Source organism: Colius striatus, chromosome 13 (assembly GCF_028858725.1).
Source record: "Colius striatus isolate bColStr4 chromosome 13, bColStr4.1.hap1, whole genome shotgun sequence".
Classification (NCBI taxonomy): Eukaryota; Metazoa; Chordata; class Aves; order Coliiformes; family Coliidae; genus Colius; species Colius striatus.
Genome location: NC_084771.1, coordinates 18,878,254 through 18,897,068, shown reverse-complemented (window position 1 = coordinate 18,897,068; position 18,815 = coordinate 18,878,254). Strand labels below are relative to the sequence as shown.

At 33.9% G+C, this 18,815-nt stretch overlaps 1 protein-coding gene across 1 annotated transcript in view; it reads left to right on the top strand.

Annotated features, from left to right (window-relative positions):
* LOC104557395 (connector enhancer of kinase suppressor of ras 2) overlaps positions 1–18,815 on the top strand; it is a 163,252-nt gene that overhangs the window by 108,279 nt on the left and 36,158 nt on the right. Inside the window, exons 10-15 of the mRNA XM_062006460.1 lie at positions 4,785–4,918; positions 5,325–5,524; positions 6,523–6,579; positions 10,135–10,220; positions 11,589–11,843; positions 18,240–18,274. Coding sequence (XP_061862444.1) covers positions 4,785–4,918; positions 5,325–5,524; positions 6,523–6,579; positions 10,135–10,220; positions 11,589–11,843; positions 18,240–18,274 — 767 coding nt within the window. The remainder of the gene's footprint in view (positions 1–4,784; positions 4,919–5,324; positions 5,525–6,522; positions 6,580–10,134; positions 10,221–11,588; positions 11,844–18,239; positions 18,275–18,815) is intronic.

The window sequence follows — 18,815 nt, the reverse complement described above, 5'->3', positions numbered from 1 at the left end:
TCTGGTCTCGCTGTAGTATTCCTTTACTATATGTAGTTTCTCTTGATGCCTAATTAATGACAGCTGAATGTCAACATACAAAGAAGTTCTATGTTACAATTATCTTTTTGTGAGACAACATGTCAGTCATTTAATTTCCTCATTTTGTCTCTAGTTGGCATTATGTGATATTAGAAGACTACTTTCTTTTTTAAACTCTGTGATTATCTTCCCACTCAATATAAAATGTTTCTTTTGTCTGCAATGGCAAATAGTGCTCTGTTCTTTACAAATGTGAGCACACCAGCCACTTTATTCAAATAAAATACAACATTTATTGTATTTTTTTCTTTTTGTTTGCAGACATTTTCTAATTTTAATACTCATCCCTGTTACAACTGCTTGATCCAGAGCATTACACTTTTTATTATTTAGCTTGAGCTATAGAATCTGTCAGGCGATATGAATGGCAAAGCTTATGTCAACAGTGACAATTCTGTAATAATTCTTGTGTACTTGAAAATCCATGTTATGCTCTGCAACTTTGTATCTTCAGAATAATTCTAGCTAGGTACCTTATTTCAGATTTCGAAAACCAATTTAATTTGAAGAGATGTTGCTTTGTACAAAAGAGAAATTCTAAAGCCTTATGAGAACAGGTGCTTCTAGAATGAAAGAAAAAGGAAAATAACAAGTAGGTGTATAACACTTCTTGTATACCACTCAAGTTGGCTTGCAGTTTATAATTCAGGCACTTTACCCTGACTCAGATGAACTCATGTGCTGTCTTTTTACTTTATTATCTTGATGAGAAATATCTTGGGCAAGGAAAGACTTGTAACACTCCAGACAAAGAAAATGCAGCAAGAAAGTTGTGTTCTGTACTCTTAAACATCTTATAGTAGAGGAGATGGTGAAGAGTTATTTCCTTCTCATCCTAATGCCACTCATGTTTTTATTTATTTTTGTTGTTTTCCTATGTATTTCATTGTAATCTCTTGCTCTGGGGGCGTGAAAAAGATATATATTTGAAGTTTCAGAAAAGAAAAAGTCTACAAGTCTTGAAAACACTGTGACATACCTGCTACTTTACAGCACAACTATACCAATTTACCCACCTGGGAGATACTCAACCATACTGAGTTCTGCTTCTTACTATGAGTTGTATTTATACTATTAAACATTTAATTTTTCTGAATAGCAGCTTGTCCAGTTTGTCATCTGTATCACTGGTGTGAATTAATCTATTCTGACAAAAATTACACACTATAGGAATTTATAGGGTAATCTGCAGTTACAAAGCCCCATTTTCCCTCACCACAGGCAATCCATGTAGAAGAGTGACACCTGTGTGTTTTCTGTGAATTCACCCATCAGGGGAATTCTGGGGACTGAGTTTATTCCTTCAAGGGAGAAAGCAATACCCCCTCCTTAGTCTTCATGCCCCCTCAAAAGGTAAGGGATGTCCCTGTTCAAGCCTCTCATTGCTCTGCCATGGGGCTTTACCACCTTTCTGCATCTTGTCCTTCTGGCTTTTGCAGGATGTACTGGGGTCATGTTGTTTTGAACAGCACTTTAAAAATAGATACAATATTTAACTATCCCAACTATTTTCAAAACATAATTAGAATCACAGCAGTGTATCTTGTTTCTTAAACAGTTTGAATTTTTCTATTTGGTAAACAATTGTTTGTTTCTGATGAGTGTGAAATTTAATGTTTGTCTTTCATTTTTATTCTGGTATTTCAACATTGTTTAATTATTTTACTGATAATTAGCCACTCATTAAAAACTTTTCATAACAACAGCAGGCACCTAACGTGTCACCTTTTGGAAGTCGTCTATAAACAACTGTGTTTTCCTGGGGGCTTTTTTCTCCTGTGCATGTATTTGCATGCACTTCATCAAACTTTCATTTGTGAACACATAGTCAGCATAATCTCTTTAAGCACTTTGATTGGAACTGAGGTATAAGACATAAAGACTTGATTATGTCTGTTTAATTGGTAGTCCTGGTTGGGATGATATTCACTATTTATTAAAATTAACTTCTTAAATTTAGTATAATACTAAAATATTATATTAAATACTCTGGTATTTAATTAAAATAGTGTTTTATTAATATTAAAAGATCCCTGTGCTATTTTAGATACCTAAACCCACTGAAATTCCATGTCTGATTTCACAGACATGTCTGGAGCTCAGAGTGAAGGTATACATCTCTGCTACCTTCATTCTAAACTCCAGATTGCAGAAGGATTATGTTTGCTGAAATGATTTGAGTGATAATAGAGAAGGAGAAAGCAGATGCTCTCTTCTCTTCCTTAATGGCTCCTAGACCAGATGACCGAAAAAGGTGTATTGTGAGCACTAGCAGAATCACCCAATCCAGTGTATACGGATGGGGTGCATCCTTTGAGAAAGGACTAACAGCCATTTTTCCAAAGACACACTGGCTGGCAGGTTCTTGGAAAGCACTGATGGTATTTTTTGATGAAGAATATGGAGAATATACATAAAGCTGAGAGGGAGAAGGCAGGAGACAGCTTATCTGAGAGAAATCAAGTAGTGCTTCTTAAAAACTTACAGTCCTTGTATAGGGAAAGTGAACAAGAGCATGTGTTTCTGTAAACTCAGTGGATAAGCTCTTACAGTGTGCCAATCGAGAAGATAAAATGAGCTGGTATTTCGGGGCAGGGGGCATTCTTTGACTATTGTTTTTCAACATCTTTTTTGTGGAATTGTGAGACATGCAAACATTAGAGTAAGGGTAGAAAAATAAGTAGTATCATGCTTGTCTTCAGAAAGGGGAAATAAAAAAGCCAGGGAATTTTAAGTCAGTCAATATGCACGAACAGTTCATGAGCACTAATATTCAGTATTAGTACAATCTCATCTGAGTGTTGAATACACGTAGTATACACTGAGTACTCACAGTTCAATCAGTTGGAGAAAGTACAGAGCCCACTATGATTTGTTACTGTTTGAGAAAACAAGCCCTGTAAGAGAAGCATTAGGATTTTTTTCTTGTTTTCTAGCCAAAATAAGAGGAAACAGATAGTACCCAGAATGAAAAAAATGTCAAAGTTAAAGAAGAGTGAAAATGAAAATTCTCCCTTTCTGGGGTAGGTAGAACAGTAATTGAAGGAAAAAGAAGATTACATTGATATATGGTTAGATTTTTTAAAAATCCATCAGGAACAGCATGGCTGTGAGCCTCTTCAGGGCAAATTGAACTGTTGTACTAGCTGTCCTTACCCTTTTTCCTGATGTCAGCTTCATTGACTAAACTGTGTAACCTTGATGGCTGCTGAATGTACAATCACTAAAAAGACATTAGCACAAGACTCTCAGTATAGATAATTTCTGATTCTGAAATGAAGTGTCTGCTTGTCTTTCTGTGATGGTGACAATTTATGCCATGGGAAACTGTACCCAGCTGCAGTTAAGTTGGGAGGATTACTAGAACATCTTCTATTTAGTCTCCTTACTAATACCACCACACTAAAACTGCAGAAATAACCACAGCGTTCTAAATGTAGTGGTTAGTACTGTGCATAAGGTGGTAGGTCCTAATTTTGAAAGGTATGAGAAAGTGAGTAGAGAATGATTCTTGTGTCTAGCAGTCACTTCTTATTTATATTGATAATACAAAAGAAACCTAAAACATTTGATCAGAATGTAGAGGCTTAACAAGCACAAAAGAGTAGTATCATTTCGACCTCTATACAGACTGATATTCTCATTAAAAAAAAATCCTTTTTTGAAAAGGTTTGCTTTTACTTGTTGCCTTCCAGAAAAAGAATTTAAATGTTTAGAAGTTAGAAAGTCTGTATTTAGAAAAAGGTTCACAGCTTTTGTCCAATGTCTAGGTCAATGTGTTTTTATTCCACCTGTAAAAAACTAGCTGTGTCTATTGAAGCACAATTTTGTATTTGAACGAGAATTTTCATGTAAATAATCTAAACTATAATATTAAATAAAAATATTTTCTATTCTTGAATACAATACAGACTGTACTTGGTTGGAAAATATTCTTTGTGTATGTATCTTCACATCCTGCACAAAACACCTGGTTACAGCCCTTATAGCCATTGACTTCAGCTTCTCGTTGCCATTTGGGTAAAAAAAATTATGTTTAACTTCATTTAAAAATTTTAAAAAACAAAAAACCAGAGACGCCCCCATACTTTATCATTACTTTTAATACTGGTGTTACTCATGTTTATTGCTTAGTTTAATTTACATTTCATTGCTAGTCACTATAGAATCTGTATTTGAATCACCCTGATGCAGACATCAGGATATGGTTTCATTAAAAAAGTAAGATAAAATAGATTACCATGAATCCTGTTTTGTTTTAAAAAACTAAATATTCTCTCCTTGCTAACCATAAAACTTCTACTGAAACCAACGTTATGGTTATGAACACTTTCATTCAGTGCACAGATTCCACAGTTCTGTAATTAATTTTTGTTTAATGACATTTAATAGTATATATTTAATGGTATATGTCCTTCCTCTCCATTTAACTGATTTTCTACACTGATTAAAAACCATGTTTTTATTTGTGTCAGATTTTCCCATGAAGATGCTTTTAAATTTATGTCACTGGTATTTTATCAATTTCTTGCAAAACTACTCTTGAACTCTGGTAAAACAGTGTTTTTGGAAGAAACCAGTAATTCAAATAAAAAGACTAATAATACATTATATTCTTAAAATGATGCATATTTACTTTTCTGTTCCTTGTAGCACAAAAAACCATTAATTTATTCTTCATGTGGTCGTTTTTTTTTTTACAGCCTGTAATTCCAACCAGTCCAACAAGCAGTTCTACAACACCAACAAGTACAATGGGCATATCCTCAAAAATAGAGAATTCTGCACTCCAGGATGTTTTCATTCTGTCTCCTATGTCAGGACTTTATGGCCCCAGGTATTTACATCCTAATGAATTTCAGGTTTTGAAAAACTAAGTTTTACACTTTCAACCAAGAAAGCATTTAAACAAGACTTTAATAATTTAGTTTTATTTACTTTTATGTGACCACTTGTATCTTATTGTAAAACATGCATTTCTGTATGAGTAACCCTTACCTCCTCACATTATAGCAATTCCTTATGCTCCCTTACCCTAGAAAACTCATGAACTATATCTTCTGGTTAAAGATGATTTCATTAATTTGCATTTGTTAAATTGAACCACTTTTGTGAAAGCTCTCACATCTAGCATTTCAACGACAGGGGTTTTTATTTGCAGTGTTTAGTAGAGACTGTTGTATGCTTTAGCTTTATCATAAAATATTTCATTTCTCCATAATCTTCTGGTTTACTGTTTTTAGGGATGAAATTGGAATAATGTCTTGTGATGATATCAGCAAATTTGGAAAGTCTGGAATGAAAGGCTCTGAGTCTCCAAGCTATTTTCTGGAGCATGAAAGTGGGAAATACTACACCTTAATTGAAGGTGAAGGCCACCCTGTGGGCTCTGAGTATGAGAGAAACAGAGGAGTGCGAAGAAGAGAAAAAACACCCACTCATGGTAGGCTTGATTTCCTTAATGTTTTTAAATTGATTGAGTTTACAGATAGTGCTACTAACACTGCAACACCCCCAAATACCTATGATTGGTTGTTAGGCTATGACCTATTGGCTCTGAATAGTAGACAAAAGTTTATGTGAAGCAATAATTAACTAACATTCATTATCAAAAGCATGCAAGTTATTTATAATTTTACTCTGCATTCCATAATCATAATTTTGAATGATACTTAAGCTCCTCTTATTTGGATATCCAGCATCTTGATTTAGTGAATTTCATTCACAGACTCTTGGAGACTACTCTAGTTGCAAGGTTCTGGGCTGTTAAGATTCAATGGAGGGCCTGAAAAGACTTACTTGTGATATGAAAGAGTCTGTAACATGTAAGGCACTCCAAAATTCAGTGCTGTATTAAGGGGATATAATTACATGAGTGGTCTCCTATTTCACAGTCTTAGAATGAGAACTGCTTAAATATATAACATGCAAATAAATTAACAATTAACTCTTAGTTTATATAGAATATTTTTATATGTAAATCCACACAAGTGTATAGGCATATAAACTCATGTGCTTGTCGATATGTAACTGTATGAAAGGTATTGCTGAAAATGAAATTTTCTTTTGCTTGCCTATTACCTGATTTTCTTGATGTTTGGTGAATTTTAGAAGAATACTATTGAAATACAGCAGTATATTCTCTATATCTTTAAAGCAGTTTTATTTTCAAGTAGTTTTTGTGACGTTTACAGACTTAAGATAAACTATTTATTTTTAAAACTGTCATTCTATCTGATTTTGAAAGTGACATTATTTCTGAGCCTCGGAGAAATCCTTCTGATCATAGCATTCTATATGGATAGGTGCTATCCTTTGAGCTATATATAATGTGAAATATATATATGTGATGCTATTAGTAAGTACTTCATTCACTTTCTCTGAGACCAAGGTTTTTTCCTTTCACTCATTTTATTCCTTTTCTTTTGGTATTTATGACAGGGAAAACCTCTCACAAGCCTAGAGTACTAAAGAAAAATGTATCTGTGAAGAACATGAGTAACACAAACATGCTGCAGTTCATTGGAGATGATAGGAAAGGCAGTTACAGTGGAAGATCCAACAGCAACTGAAGTGGAACACAGTTGGGGAAAAAAAAAATCTTTAAGCCCTCCAGGCACTGATTCTGTTGATCTGCAACAGAACTGATTAGTCTGGTGCAGTAGTTGATACCATGGATACGTTTAACTATATTTTCCTGTGCTTCTTTCAGTTGTTAGAGATGTGGCTTTCTCTTCCCTGTTCTGAGACTGAGGTTTTCTTTATACCATAGATGTTAAGAGAGGGTAATTGACAACCCCAGCAGCCAAAACAGATTTGGATAGTTAAGATGTACAAGCATTTTCCTCTGTCAGTAAATATTTCCGGAGGTTTTGTTACTTTATATATCTATGGCATAATTTATACAACTTACCCTGGGTTAAGGTTTTTCACCTGCTGTTGTGAGCACTGAGAGCGTAGAATTCAAGTCTGAAATGGACAGCTGCAACTTTAAAAGGCTCCTTTAAACAACTTTAAAAGCCTTCAAGCTGCAGTGGTACTTCACGGTAGTGGTGGCTCACTGCAGCTAGGGAGTGGTACTTCACTGTAGCTAGACTTGCCCAACAAAGATCATCCAGCTTTCCAAAGGTTGTTCTGATTTTATCATTCTAACAGTTTCAAAGCAATCTGATTTTATCTTTATCATTTAAAAAGAACTTTTGTCCATTTGGTTTTTATTTTAATAACTACAGATCTATTTATGGTAAAAAAATGGGAAAATATCAGTTGTAAAATGGACAGGATCATGTATATATATACACTGCCTTTTCAGAACAGAGAAATATTCATAGACCTTTGTCACATATAGGATATTTTTGGTAACTTGTACCATCACATACTTGATGCTTGAAAAAACTGTAACGCTGAAGAACGGGATTCCATCTTAAGACTAGTAATACTCAGTCTTTATCTCCCCGATAAGTGACATCATTTTATAATAAAATTAGAATAAAAGATAAATCTTAACTGTGATTAAAATTAGAGCCAGATGGATGTATTTGGCTTACTTTCATCAATTTATGCTTTATGATGACTTAAAGTGTTGGGCTCTGTGCCCAATCCCAGTGTCATGCAAGGTTTTTCTTGTGTTCATGAAGAACAGTTCTGATTTTCTGTAACTTTGAAAATCTAGAAGGAATTTGATTTCAAAGTCTCAGGAAAACACCTTTGTTTCAAAAACAATTTTTAAACCACATTTTTTTACTACAGATAAAATTAATCTGTCAATTAACAGACTTTCAAATTCAGATTTTGTTTTACTTTAGTAGAGTGCTTCACGCTTCTTGACTTCAGGATGTACATTTGAACTAGCAAAGTGACACTACGTCTTTCAGTGGAAAGATGGCATTTATGGTAGATCCAATAAACGTGTATCTGATGCTGGAACCAGATAGCCATGGGCAAAGGAAGGAAAATAAAACTTCTAAAGTCTTTTATGGTTGAGCGGACACTTTCGTTATTACTAGGATTCACATGAACCACAGTTCAGAGATTCCCACCACAGAATTAACAGAATTAAAGCAATTGTTCGAAAACAATCTGTGTTGCAGCTGTTAGGTGGAAGGATGCTCAGGCAGATGAGACTCTTACTACAGATAATATATACAGACTCCAAGACAGCAAATAATCAGCCCATTTTCTCAAACCATTTGTGAAAGTTAAGCTTGTGTTTATCAATCCTGCGGTGCAATTTTTTTTCTATTACGAGTGTTAGTCTGACTCCAATATGGTATATTATTTAGAGTTCATGTGGCGATTCATATCAAATCTCTTCTCTTTATGTGTTAAAGAGGCAAAACCACCATAAATAAGCATATTTTTCTGTCTTTCAATTTATACTGCTAAACTCATACACAACAATTTTCTGCTCCTCAGAAAAGCATCCAAGTTGCAATGCTGAATTGGTTTATAAGTTATATTTGTTTGGAAAATAACTAGGAAGTAAAATAAGCACTACACAAAATCACTAGTTCCTTTGTTTCCTGTCCTAAGTTTCTACTTTTGGTGTCAACTGTGCAGTGGCATCTGGCATTTGTGTTAAAAATCTCTTCAGAGCTCCAGACTTTTCTTTACAGAAATACTGCTAAGTTTTATTATGTTGATCTTCATTTGTTATATTCATTCTTATTTTCATATTTTGGGGGTTTCATTTGTAATCTTTACTTGTTCTTTTCTATATTACTGAACATCACTTTGTCATATTGAGGGGGTTTTTTTCCTCAATATTACTCTTCTAGGGGGAAATTTGAGGAGTTGAATAATACATTTGTAGTTATAGGTAATTTCAACCATTAGGTAGACAGGCAAAATTACATATATTTTCCATACAATTAGTTATGCACTAACTTTTAAGGTACGAGCAAAGGTGTAACATGGGAAAATGTCGGTATTCCGTGTATATGTTACCCCTTCAGTTTTTAGAAAATCATGTTATCCAGAGGCATGTTTGCCTTATACAGCTGTTTGTTCTTAAATCCTTGTAACATTTTAGTAGCTAAAAAGCTGTGTTTTGGAAGAATGGTTAATAAAAAAAACCTATATTAGCAAACAAATCATCTACAGAAAATACTTTGTCACTCTAATGAATCTGAGGAAATTGATAATGAAAACAAAACTTGTTTACATTTAAATTCTGTAATTATACTAGAACAGTGGGAAACTAAAAAATTTGCTTGAGTGCCAAAAAAACACACTAAATTTAGTCAGCTGGCATAAGGAAAAAAGGAATCGTTGGCTTTATGGGTCAGACAGAACTTAACCCATAATCTAAAGGGTGTGTTTCTGTGTTCTGTGACAGTAATGCACACTGACAAGGCCAAAGTTATAATGCTTTATAGTCAGTTTTGTAGTATTCCTCATTTAATGGCCTGCTGTCAAGGTTCCACTGATACCCTGGTATGGAACGATTAATGCACATTAATATCTTACAGCCATTGTGTTAATTAAAACCCTGGTGTCTGAATCTCCTTTTTTGTCTGTTGTTATTACCAAACTGCACAAGCTGTTTTTCTTTTTAAGGTATTTGAAATGAATGTTCCTTGAAATGAGATCCACTCATTACTCTCCAGGTGATTTCCCAGGTCAAATAGGTTTTACTATTTAACTGACAGATATGTAAAATCATATCTGTATTTGTAGTCTTTCTAGTCTTGCTAAAGCATATTAGTACATTTGAAAACTGCTTTTCTCTTTATTCCAAAACACCTATTTAATGAATGAGCAAGTTTTTACAGAATAATTTACAGAATAAATTTGTCATCTGCTTTACATTTATAAGTAATTTCACCAAAGTCAGTGGCACTTTCCTTCAGATTGATATCATGAAGAAGAGAACCCAGTATATATGGTGTTTAATTGATCCTGAATGCTACAGCTTTGACAACTTATAGGTGGTGATGAAAAGGATTTCTCTGAGGGTTGTATCATGCCTGTAATTTATAGGCATTACTTACCCTGCAGCTTTCTACATTTACTCTTCAAAAATTATATTGGTTTCTCTTGACTTGTTTCCAGGAGATTTAAGGCCTGTTTCTATGCCTACTGAGTACAGTTGGATAGGGGAGTCAAAAGAACAAAACATGTACAAGAGGGGAAGCAGAGGTGAGTATTTTTTTTTCTCTGCTGTTCTCCAGGATTTTTTTTCTTTGTTACTCAAGAAGCATGAAGATATCATCACAGAAATTAAATCCATTTTTCTTGAGTGCCATAGAGAATAGAAAAGAGTTTGGCTAGTTTCAGGAAAATTAAAATTTGGTATCAGGAGGAAATATTTACTCCATTCAGTTCTAGTATATAGATAGATAATCACTAAAGGAAAATAGATTTATAAGATTCAGATATAAATTAATAGCAATCACGTCTTAATCTTCATGGTTCTAGAAAACAATATGTGATGATATAGATGTAAGGTAATGTCCTTTGAGATGTATTTTGATTAGCATGAACGAATATTTGAAACCAGAATCAGCAATTGTACTGCCAGTGTTCACACTAGCATTCCTAATCATATAAATTTCCATTGATTCCAGTGGGAATTATGAATTTGAAAGCATAATAATTGCAAAGTTCCTTTCTTGCATTTTTTACTTTTCTAAAAAGCAATTATATCATGCAAAAGAATATTGTTCAAATGCACAAATATTTGTATTGTTACACCAATTGTTAAAGATTCTTAAATAAATACTAATGAATCTTTCAGGTAGAGTGCAAGTAGCTGGGAGGGGTTCAACTTTACTGCTTCTAACGTGACAAATTGAATTATATTCTTGAAAATTAATACAGGATTTTAAACTACCTTTTTCAGTAATCTTCTGTTGCAAGGGAAAAGTACTTTCATTTAAAACACAAGATTCTTCTGATTTATTCGAAATCTGTTGATTTATGTTTAGCTTGTATTTCACTGTTACAGATTCCTTTCCTAAGAATTGTTGCTTGGATGATTCCCATTTTGAAATTGTGCCCAAGTATACTTCATATCTCCCTAAGACCATTATTGCAGTTTATCAGAAATCACAGCCCTTGTCTCTGGAATGATCATAGAGATGATCCCCTCCTGATGCAATTTACAAATATCTTATGTGTAGCTCACTTTAACCTCAAATGTCAATGTGACATTCATAGAACTCTTTCAAGTTTAATAGTGCTACGTGATGGTCTTTGACATTTTGCAGAAACATTTTGGCTCTATTTATATTCCCTTTGTTGCACAAGCCATATCATGTGGACTAGCTTCATACAGTCTCTTGTGAAGGATGTGGTTGTGCACCACGACCTTTTCATACGCCTTATGCCAACTATTTAGATAGATCTTGATTGGGACCCTGGTACAAATAAGTTTGTTTTCAGAGGAAAGAGCCTCAGATGAAGTGCAGAATTAACTAAGCTGATAATACAGATGCAGCCAAAATGGTTCTCTCTTTCTTTCCTCCTACTAATGTTTCTTTTTTCCTTTTTTTCCTCCAACAACTGACTCTGAGAATTCACTCTTGCGGTATCTGAGTGACGACAAGATACTGGTTATCCAAGAAGAGCCTTTGACACAAAAAGACAACAAAAGAGACACAGGTCATAGGTCAAGAAAAAAGGGCAAAACCACATTCAATCCAAACTACCCTATTAGTCCATCTGTATTGACTTCTACTATTAATGTTAGGCTTGAACCGGGACAGCAAGATGCCTTGAACTTCTCACTAGCAGAAAATAATACAGTTCCACTTTATCACGTAAGTACATAACAAAACCCCTTATTGCATAAAGTACATGGAAAACACTCAATCCTTTATCCTATATCCTTTAGGATTGATACAGGTAAAAAAGGTATATTCTTATATTTCATGTTACAATGTTGTATTTTATAGTCCGAGAAAGTTGCTTAACATCAGTATAGTCACGGCTTTCATATGAGAACACTTTAGACAGAATGAAAAAATGTAAGCCAAGGACCATTTGATATCAGATGTTTTAATTAAAATAATGCTCTTAATTACATATACGAAATGATTATTCATGCACTGACAGAGTAGAATAATTTTTTTTATCACCATCAATTTTCTCAACCATATTAGAGACAGACCTTGCAGTCTTTCACAAGATAGTCATAAGAATCGGAATATCTCAGGCACCTAGTCAACTGCCGTATAAATGTACAAGGGGAACTGAGTTGACAGCTATCCAAGAGTTGCTGAAACAAGTTTTGTGGGTTCTTGTCAGCAGAGAATCCTTCATATTAACAGTGTCTTTCCACCATTGAAGAATTCTGAAAAGTGAAACAAAACCTTTTTTGTTTCTGTCCTGAAACATATATCTCTAGAATGAAAAATCAAAGAGCACTTGTCAGCTTTTGATACCAAAAAATATTGAAATTTAGGTTTTAAGTAGATCATCGCTTTTCCTTTAGAGATGTTACCAGGATTTTCATAAGCATTTTAATGTATTTACTTATTTGGATAGTGAGATCTTATTCTATCAAGAATTCATTCTGTATCAAGACTAAGGTTAATAAAAAATTTTACTACACTTCACGTAACCAAATCACTATAAACACACTTTTGCTACTTTTCTATTAAAAAAAAAAAAGGAAAAAAAACTGTCTGAAGGGGACTTCTGTCTGTATTCTCTTTTTTCTCAGTTGTCTGGACATTGCACTGTTAGATGACAAAACTAGTTTCATGTTTTGTTGGATTTTTTTGTTTGTTTATACAGAAATTGAAACTGCAGAACTATTAAAATCAAATTTCCATGAATGCCTAGAACAACTTCTGGATATAGATAAAAATTTCAATGCAGATAAATGTTTTGGAAAAAGTAAATTATAATGTTAAATGGGATCTTAACTATCTTTAGTAAAGGCAAGGTGATAGTGCCTTGTAAGCAAACAAGTGTAGCATACTGTAAAGAGAAACTGAGACACACAATGGCAGTGGCACTTAGTCATTGCTTTGTTTTCTAAGCATAGCTACCTAAATACATACCAAAAGCAAGGCACTTAGCAGTATTTAGATTACCAGGCATTGATGTAAGTTTTATCTAATTGGTAATTGCATAAATTCACTAGATTCACCAGTTAGGAGGAATTAGGGTTGTCAGGCATTGGAATGGGCTGCCCAGGGAAGTGCTGGGGTCACTGGCCCTGGAGGTGTTTAAGAGATGGGTGGATGCTGCACTTAGGGAAACGGTCTAGTGGTTGATAGGGCTGGGACAAAGGCTGGACTCAATGATCTTAAAGGTCTCTTCCAGCTGAAACGATTCTATGATTCTATAATTCATGCTTTGGAGGGTATGTTGATTTGGAACCTAAAATTAAACAATTAGACTGATTTCATAAGTTGCTTTGAGGATGCAGAGTTACTGTATAAAATGGATATTTAGGTAATGTACTACTGGCAGTGTGCCCAGGATATAAAATGATGGCTAAAGCTATATTGTAGTCAAATATCACTCTCAAGAAAGTCTGCCCTTCCAGGATGTATTTATAGAACTAATATAATTGATATGCAATTCTGCAATGCATGTCACAGAATCTGAAAAAGAGTCAATTACAATTAACAAGGCTGTTATAAATTATATTAATCAATAGAGTATTTCTGAGAACATGAATGCCTATGTTTACTAATGTTTCACTTCTGACTGAAGTAATATTGTTTACTAGATTAAGCCTAACTAGTGGGGCATATGTCAATATCACAAAAGTGTCTCCATAATAGCATTGCTGAAGTACACTATTGGAGTAGACCTTGTGCTTACAAAATAGAGCCAAAATCCAAATATGTTTTTATTTTGTATTACCAGAGCTCATGCTGAGGAAAATGAACCTATAAAGTAGGACTCTGACACAGTAGACCAGATGTACATGAGAAATTTTTATTTTGCATTTTTCCTCATAAACCACAGAAAGTCTTGAATGGAAAACACTTTCCACCTTTAAACTGATGTCCAGGATTTAAAAACCCTTGTGAATTGTACGTTTTCTGACGCTCAGTTTCATTTGCACTATGGGAATCAGCTTCTGTCTAAAAGGAGTATTGCAGTTCTTATTCCAGATCCATTCTGAAAATCCACAAGGTATTCAACTTCATAGTTTCCCTGTCTCAGATTTACACTAGATTTTGAAGCTCTGAAATTTAATCTGCTGGTCACTACATTAAATTCTCAAAGCAGATAATGATCTCTCATCTGGTTTTACTTGGCAATAAATGTTCTGGACCTGTTGTCTACAAATTGATTGGATATTTTATTTTGTGATATCCTATATTAAGATATTGGATTATAACGTATTTGAATCGTCTAAATTTTTTGTGAATCAGAATTCAGTGTATAGAAGAGACTTCAGGTTTAACAAATTTTAAGAGAGATTCTTTCATTTCAATATTATATATTTCACAGAACTAATGACTGCTGTAGGGTAGTTACTGAGAATGTTACTACAGCACTTGCTTTTTATTTTAAAGATAATTTGAAGCATTACCATAGTTTAGGGTTAGTCAGTGTTTCATAGAACTTCCTGCTGATCATAGGAAGTTGGCAATGCATGCCTTTTAGCACAGAATGATGTAAATGCTATTTAACTGTTCTTGGAGCTGCAGAAGGAAGCTTGACAAATGATATAAAGTTTAATGGTACATACTGAGAACTAAATGTGTGCAAAAACAATGAAGATCTGCTTGTTCTGTAACGCATGCATGCTGAGATGTGCCAGATGTTCCAGACACTTTTTTTGGATGATAGCAGTCTGAATGCTCCTATGATAAGTATAATAATTAAGATAGTCTGGGAGAATCATATGTATTCAGCTCCATATGACTGAAAAAGTCTGTTATTGCCAATTTTGTAGGAAAACTGCTCATATTTTATTTTTTCCTTCCTGGTTTTGCAAGAAGAAGCAGAACTGTGCTAACAGTCAAGAATGAGAATTCTTTTCCTCAGAGTTTTATTTCCTTTCTGAATTGCAGAGTACATTCTATTTTTGCTCTTTATTTAAGTATTTGTACTGTGGAACACCTTTCTCTAACGTGCAGGCATGTTGAGAAATCACTAAGAGGGCAGTTGTGTGGAATCTAGCTGCTCAGAGGATCTAATATAAATCTTTCTAACTTCTGTAGCTTCGAGTTGCTTCTGTCCAGTTGTTTTGACTGTAAGACTGTTTTGCATTTGTACTGTACCATATTTGTGCCCATGAAGGCTTGAGCTGACAAGTAACTAGCTGGTACTATAAGAGGGGTCCTTCAGTATCAGTATCCAATAATCTGTTTCTTTACGGTTCTGTTCAGACATGATTCTCTAAACAACACTCTTCATTAATCTATGAACTGAATGTTTTCACGTTATCACTGAAGTTCAGGGTTCTTTTGTTTTCTGTAGTTTATGTCATTTCTTTTACTTCTTTGGAGAAAATATTTATTTTCCTTATGAAATCCTGATTTGGGAAAACCTTTTTTTTTTGTTATCAATTATTTATAGACATTTCAGGCAAATGGGGGTTTCTACAGGATTTGCTTTGTGAGAGGATCATCAGATCTTCTTCTTAGGTCATACCGGCCTTTATTGTCCTTTCATTTCTACTTGTGCAAGTCAGAAGTAGATCCACTGAAATCCCTAGAGCTATACAAATGTGAAGCTGACTAAAGAAGGCTGATAGGTGCCAGTGACCTGAATTTCACAGGATTTGTACCTTATCATCTGTGACAGCATGACAAGATTTGTGCCTCCTGAGCCTCCCACATGTTTACAAGTCATGAAAGTAGCCCTTTAGTAAGTCAAAGTTCTAGATTGGGAACTAGGATAAGACAATTTCTTTTCCTGATACCCGGAAACGTTAAGAAGCAGCTGCTGGGGAAAAAAGAAGTATATAAGGTTGCTGAAATTGCAGATAGAAATTTACCCACATATAAGTCATTGTCAGTATTGTATCTGTGTATGTAATTACAATTACACAAGGAAATTAATTGTAGCTATACATACACATTTATAGAAATACCAGCTTGTGACTTTTTCCATATATGCTATCAGAAAGCCTTAACAGCAGCAGAAATCTGACTTTTATTATGCAGCACTTCACTGAAGCTCTTCAAATGCATATTTGTATGCTGGTATCTCTTACAGTCAGCTTCAAGAAAATAGAAATATTTCTAGACAATATATTTTCATTTTTGTACGACCTTTAGGCAAAATTTCAGTGTACTCTAAAGAGAATTCAGTTGTTTATAGCACTCAGAAAAGTCTGTTATAGTTTTCTGTACTGTTACTCAATGGGGAGCTCCTACCTTCGCCTGGTTTCAATAAGATATGTAGAAATCTGCTTTGAAGTTTAAGGGCATCATTTCATTACTTTTTATTAGTTAAGTTCTCTTATTTGAATGGTAACCATCTTTGATACTAGCATTTCCTGGAATGTTTTAGCTGAATCAATTACCAGAACAAAGAAAAGGCTGATATTTAATGTAGCAACAAGAGAAAATGAAAAGTTCCTTGTAAAATTTGTGACATCCTAATTATTGTGGAGAGTAAGAGACAGAAAAACCTAAGTGAAAACTTTAGAGTATGTGTAATTTATGTTGCATTGTAGACAGTTTTGCCACGATACATTGTCTGTCTTGAGTGTGGGTTGACTGTGGCAACGTCTTATTCAAAATAGGAACATGCCACAGACTGTATCAGCTGCAAAATCAGGAAGAGTGCTCACCTTTCGTTAATTTTCAGCCCTATGATCATTACAGTGATCATTATGAAACTCCACGTAGTGATTTAGTGATCTACTTTTGACTTTATATAGGCTGCCAGTACCCTCATTTGCTTGATAGTTTGAAAATAAATATTTGCCATTAATAATGCTACTGTATGTTCACCATGTTCCTGCAGCAGGCTGATTCTCCTTTGAATATGACGAGTACTTTGGATAATAAGAATGTTTAAGAGGAAAGAAGAAAACGTAGTTGTGTAGATCTACTTGGTCCTGCTGCAGGAAAAATACCTTTGAGATCTTAGGTTAAATAACTGGTCTGATCAGATGCAAGCAGGTGACAAACAAGATTCCTGAGGTATTTTATTATTATTGTGTTGTCATCAATCCCAAGATAACTTGATAACTTCAGGGTTTTTTGCTTGCTTCACGTAGCAAATCATCTAGAGCCCGTAGTAGAAATAGTATGGTAAAAGAAATGATTCTGTATATGGATACACTGGGGGGGAAATGTGGGGGGAGGTGGCAAAATGCAAGCTTGTGCCTTGAACATTTCAAACTTTTCTTAGAAATGCACACTGTTTTAATATGCCTGTGTTACAGCCCATGTGGTTACACAAAACCAGCAGGCTTCCTGCCTCTTAAGTCTGCAACATTCGTTTCAGTCTTGTAACTCTTCTCTGAAGTCATGTGTGATTAAATATCTTATTGAATATGCCTAACGTAGTGATATTAAACCACAAACATTATACTTAATAATCTGTTCCCTATTTGTTTATTCAGAAAACATACTACAAGATTTTTCAAGGGTAGATTTCTGCACTTATAAACAAATATGCATTAGTTTTCAAACATAAATTTTTGTAATTTCAATATTAAAAACTGTTCCTTATCTGTAGGAAGAACTTCTCCATCATAAAGCTTGGTTTAAACTAACAAAAAGTCTGAAGATTTTATTTTTCATACTATATCACTTATTACTAAAAGACACATTCATTTGAAACCTCAGAAGAATAACCAGTGTAGTAAATCCATTTATGTAAAGTTATCTAAGAATGGTATTAAGAAAAGTTTTATCACAGTTCATTCTCCTGGAATTCTGTATTATAAATTGTAATACTTGTGAATACATTTAAACTGCCTTTCAAATATTGTCATCATCACAAATTGTAACAAATTTTTAGCTCCCTTCTTTTAAAGAAGTTTGATGACAATTATATCGCAACTATTAAATAAGTAGAGATACAAGTTGCTTTAAACATGATCTTCATTGTGAAATAACATTTAGTTAGAAATTGAAATATATTTTCCATTTCCTTTTCCTTAGAGTTACAGAATGACTACTGTGGTTTACTTCTGTGATTTCTTTTGCTGCAGATGTCACTATGTTGAGTGCACCAAAGAAGCACAGTCGCACTTAACACTTTTTGTTTTTCTTCTACAGAGAGCAGGGGACGTGGTCAGTGGAGATACTGAAAGGTAATTACTTCCATAATTCTGTATTTAGCTATACACATATACAGATAAATATGTATCTGTATACACACACATTATCAATTATATTTACTAGTTTACTTTTAGAAATTCAGTTGCAATGTTTGAGGAATAAATTTGGGGGATTTAGTTATATTAGTATGAATATCACTTGGTAAATCTCTTAACTTTGATTTGCTAACATCAAATATAAATACCAATTACAGAGACTGAAAAAATGCTTCACATACAAGTTTATTAAAGATTACTGAGGGGAAAAATTATTCTGCTCTAAAGTAGATGTTTTACTCTGTCCTTTTCTTTGTTTTGGATTTTTTTGATTGAGAAATGCAATGTTTTGGAATCACTCTGTGATGAAAAGCATAATGCATGCCTAGCATGATTTTCAGAAATAACAGGCAGTATAAAAATTACTGTTTATATTTGTGGCTTATATGTGATAAATACCAAGAATGGAGACTTCACTTTATCCCTTAGGTTTCAATTTAATCAACTAATATAAAATAGTGATTTTGTCCTCCTTTAC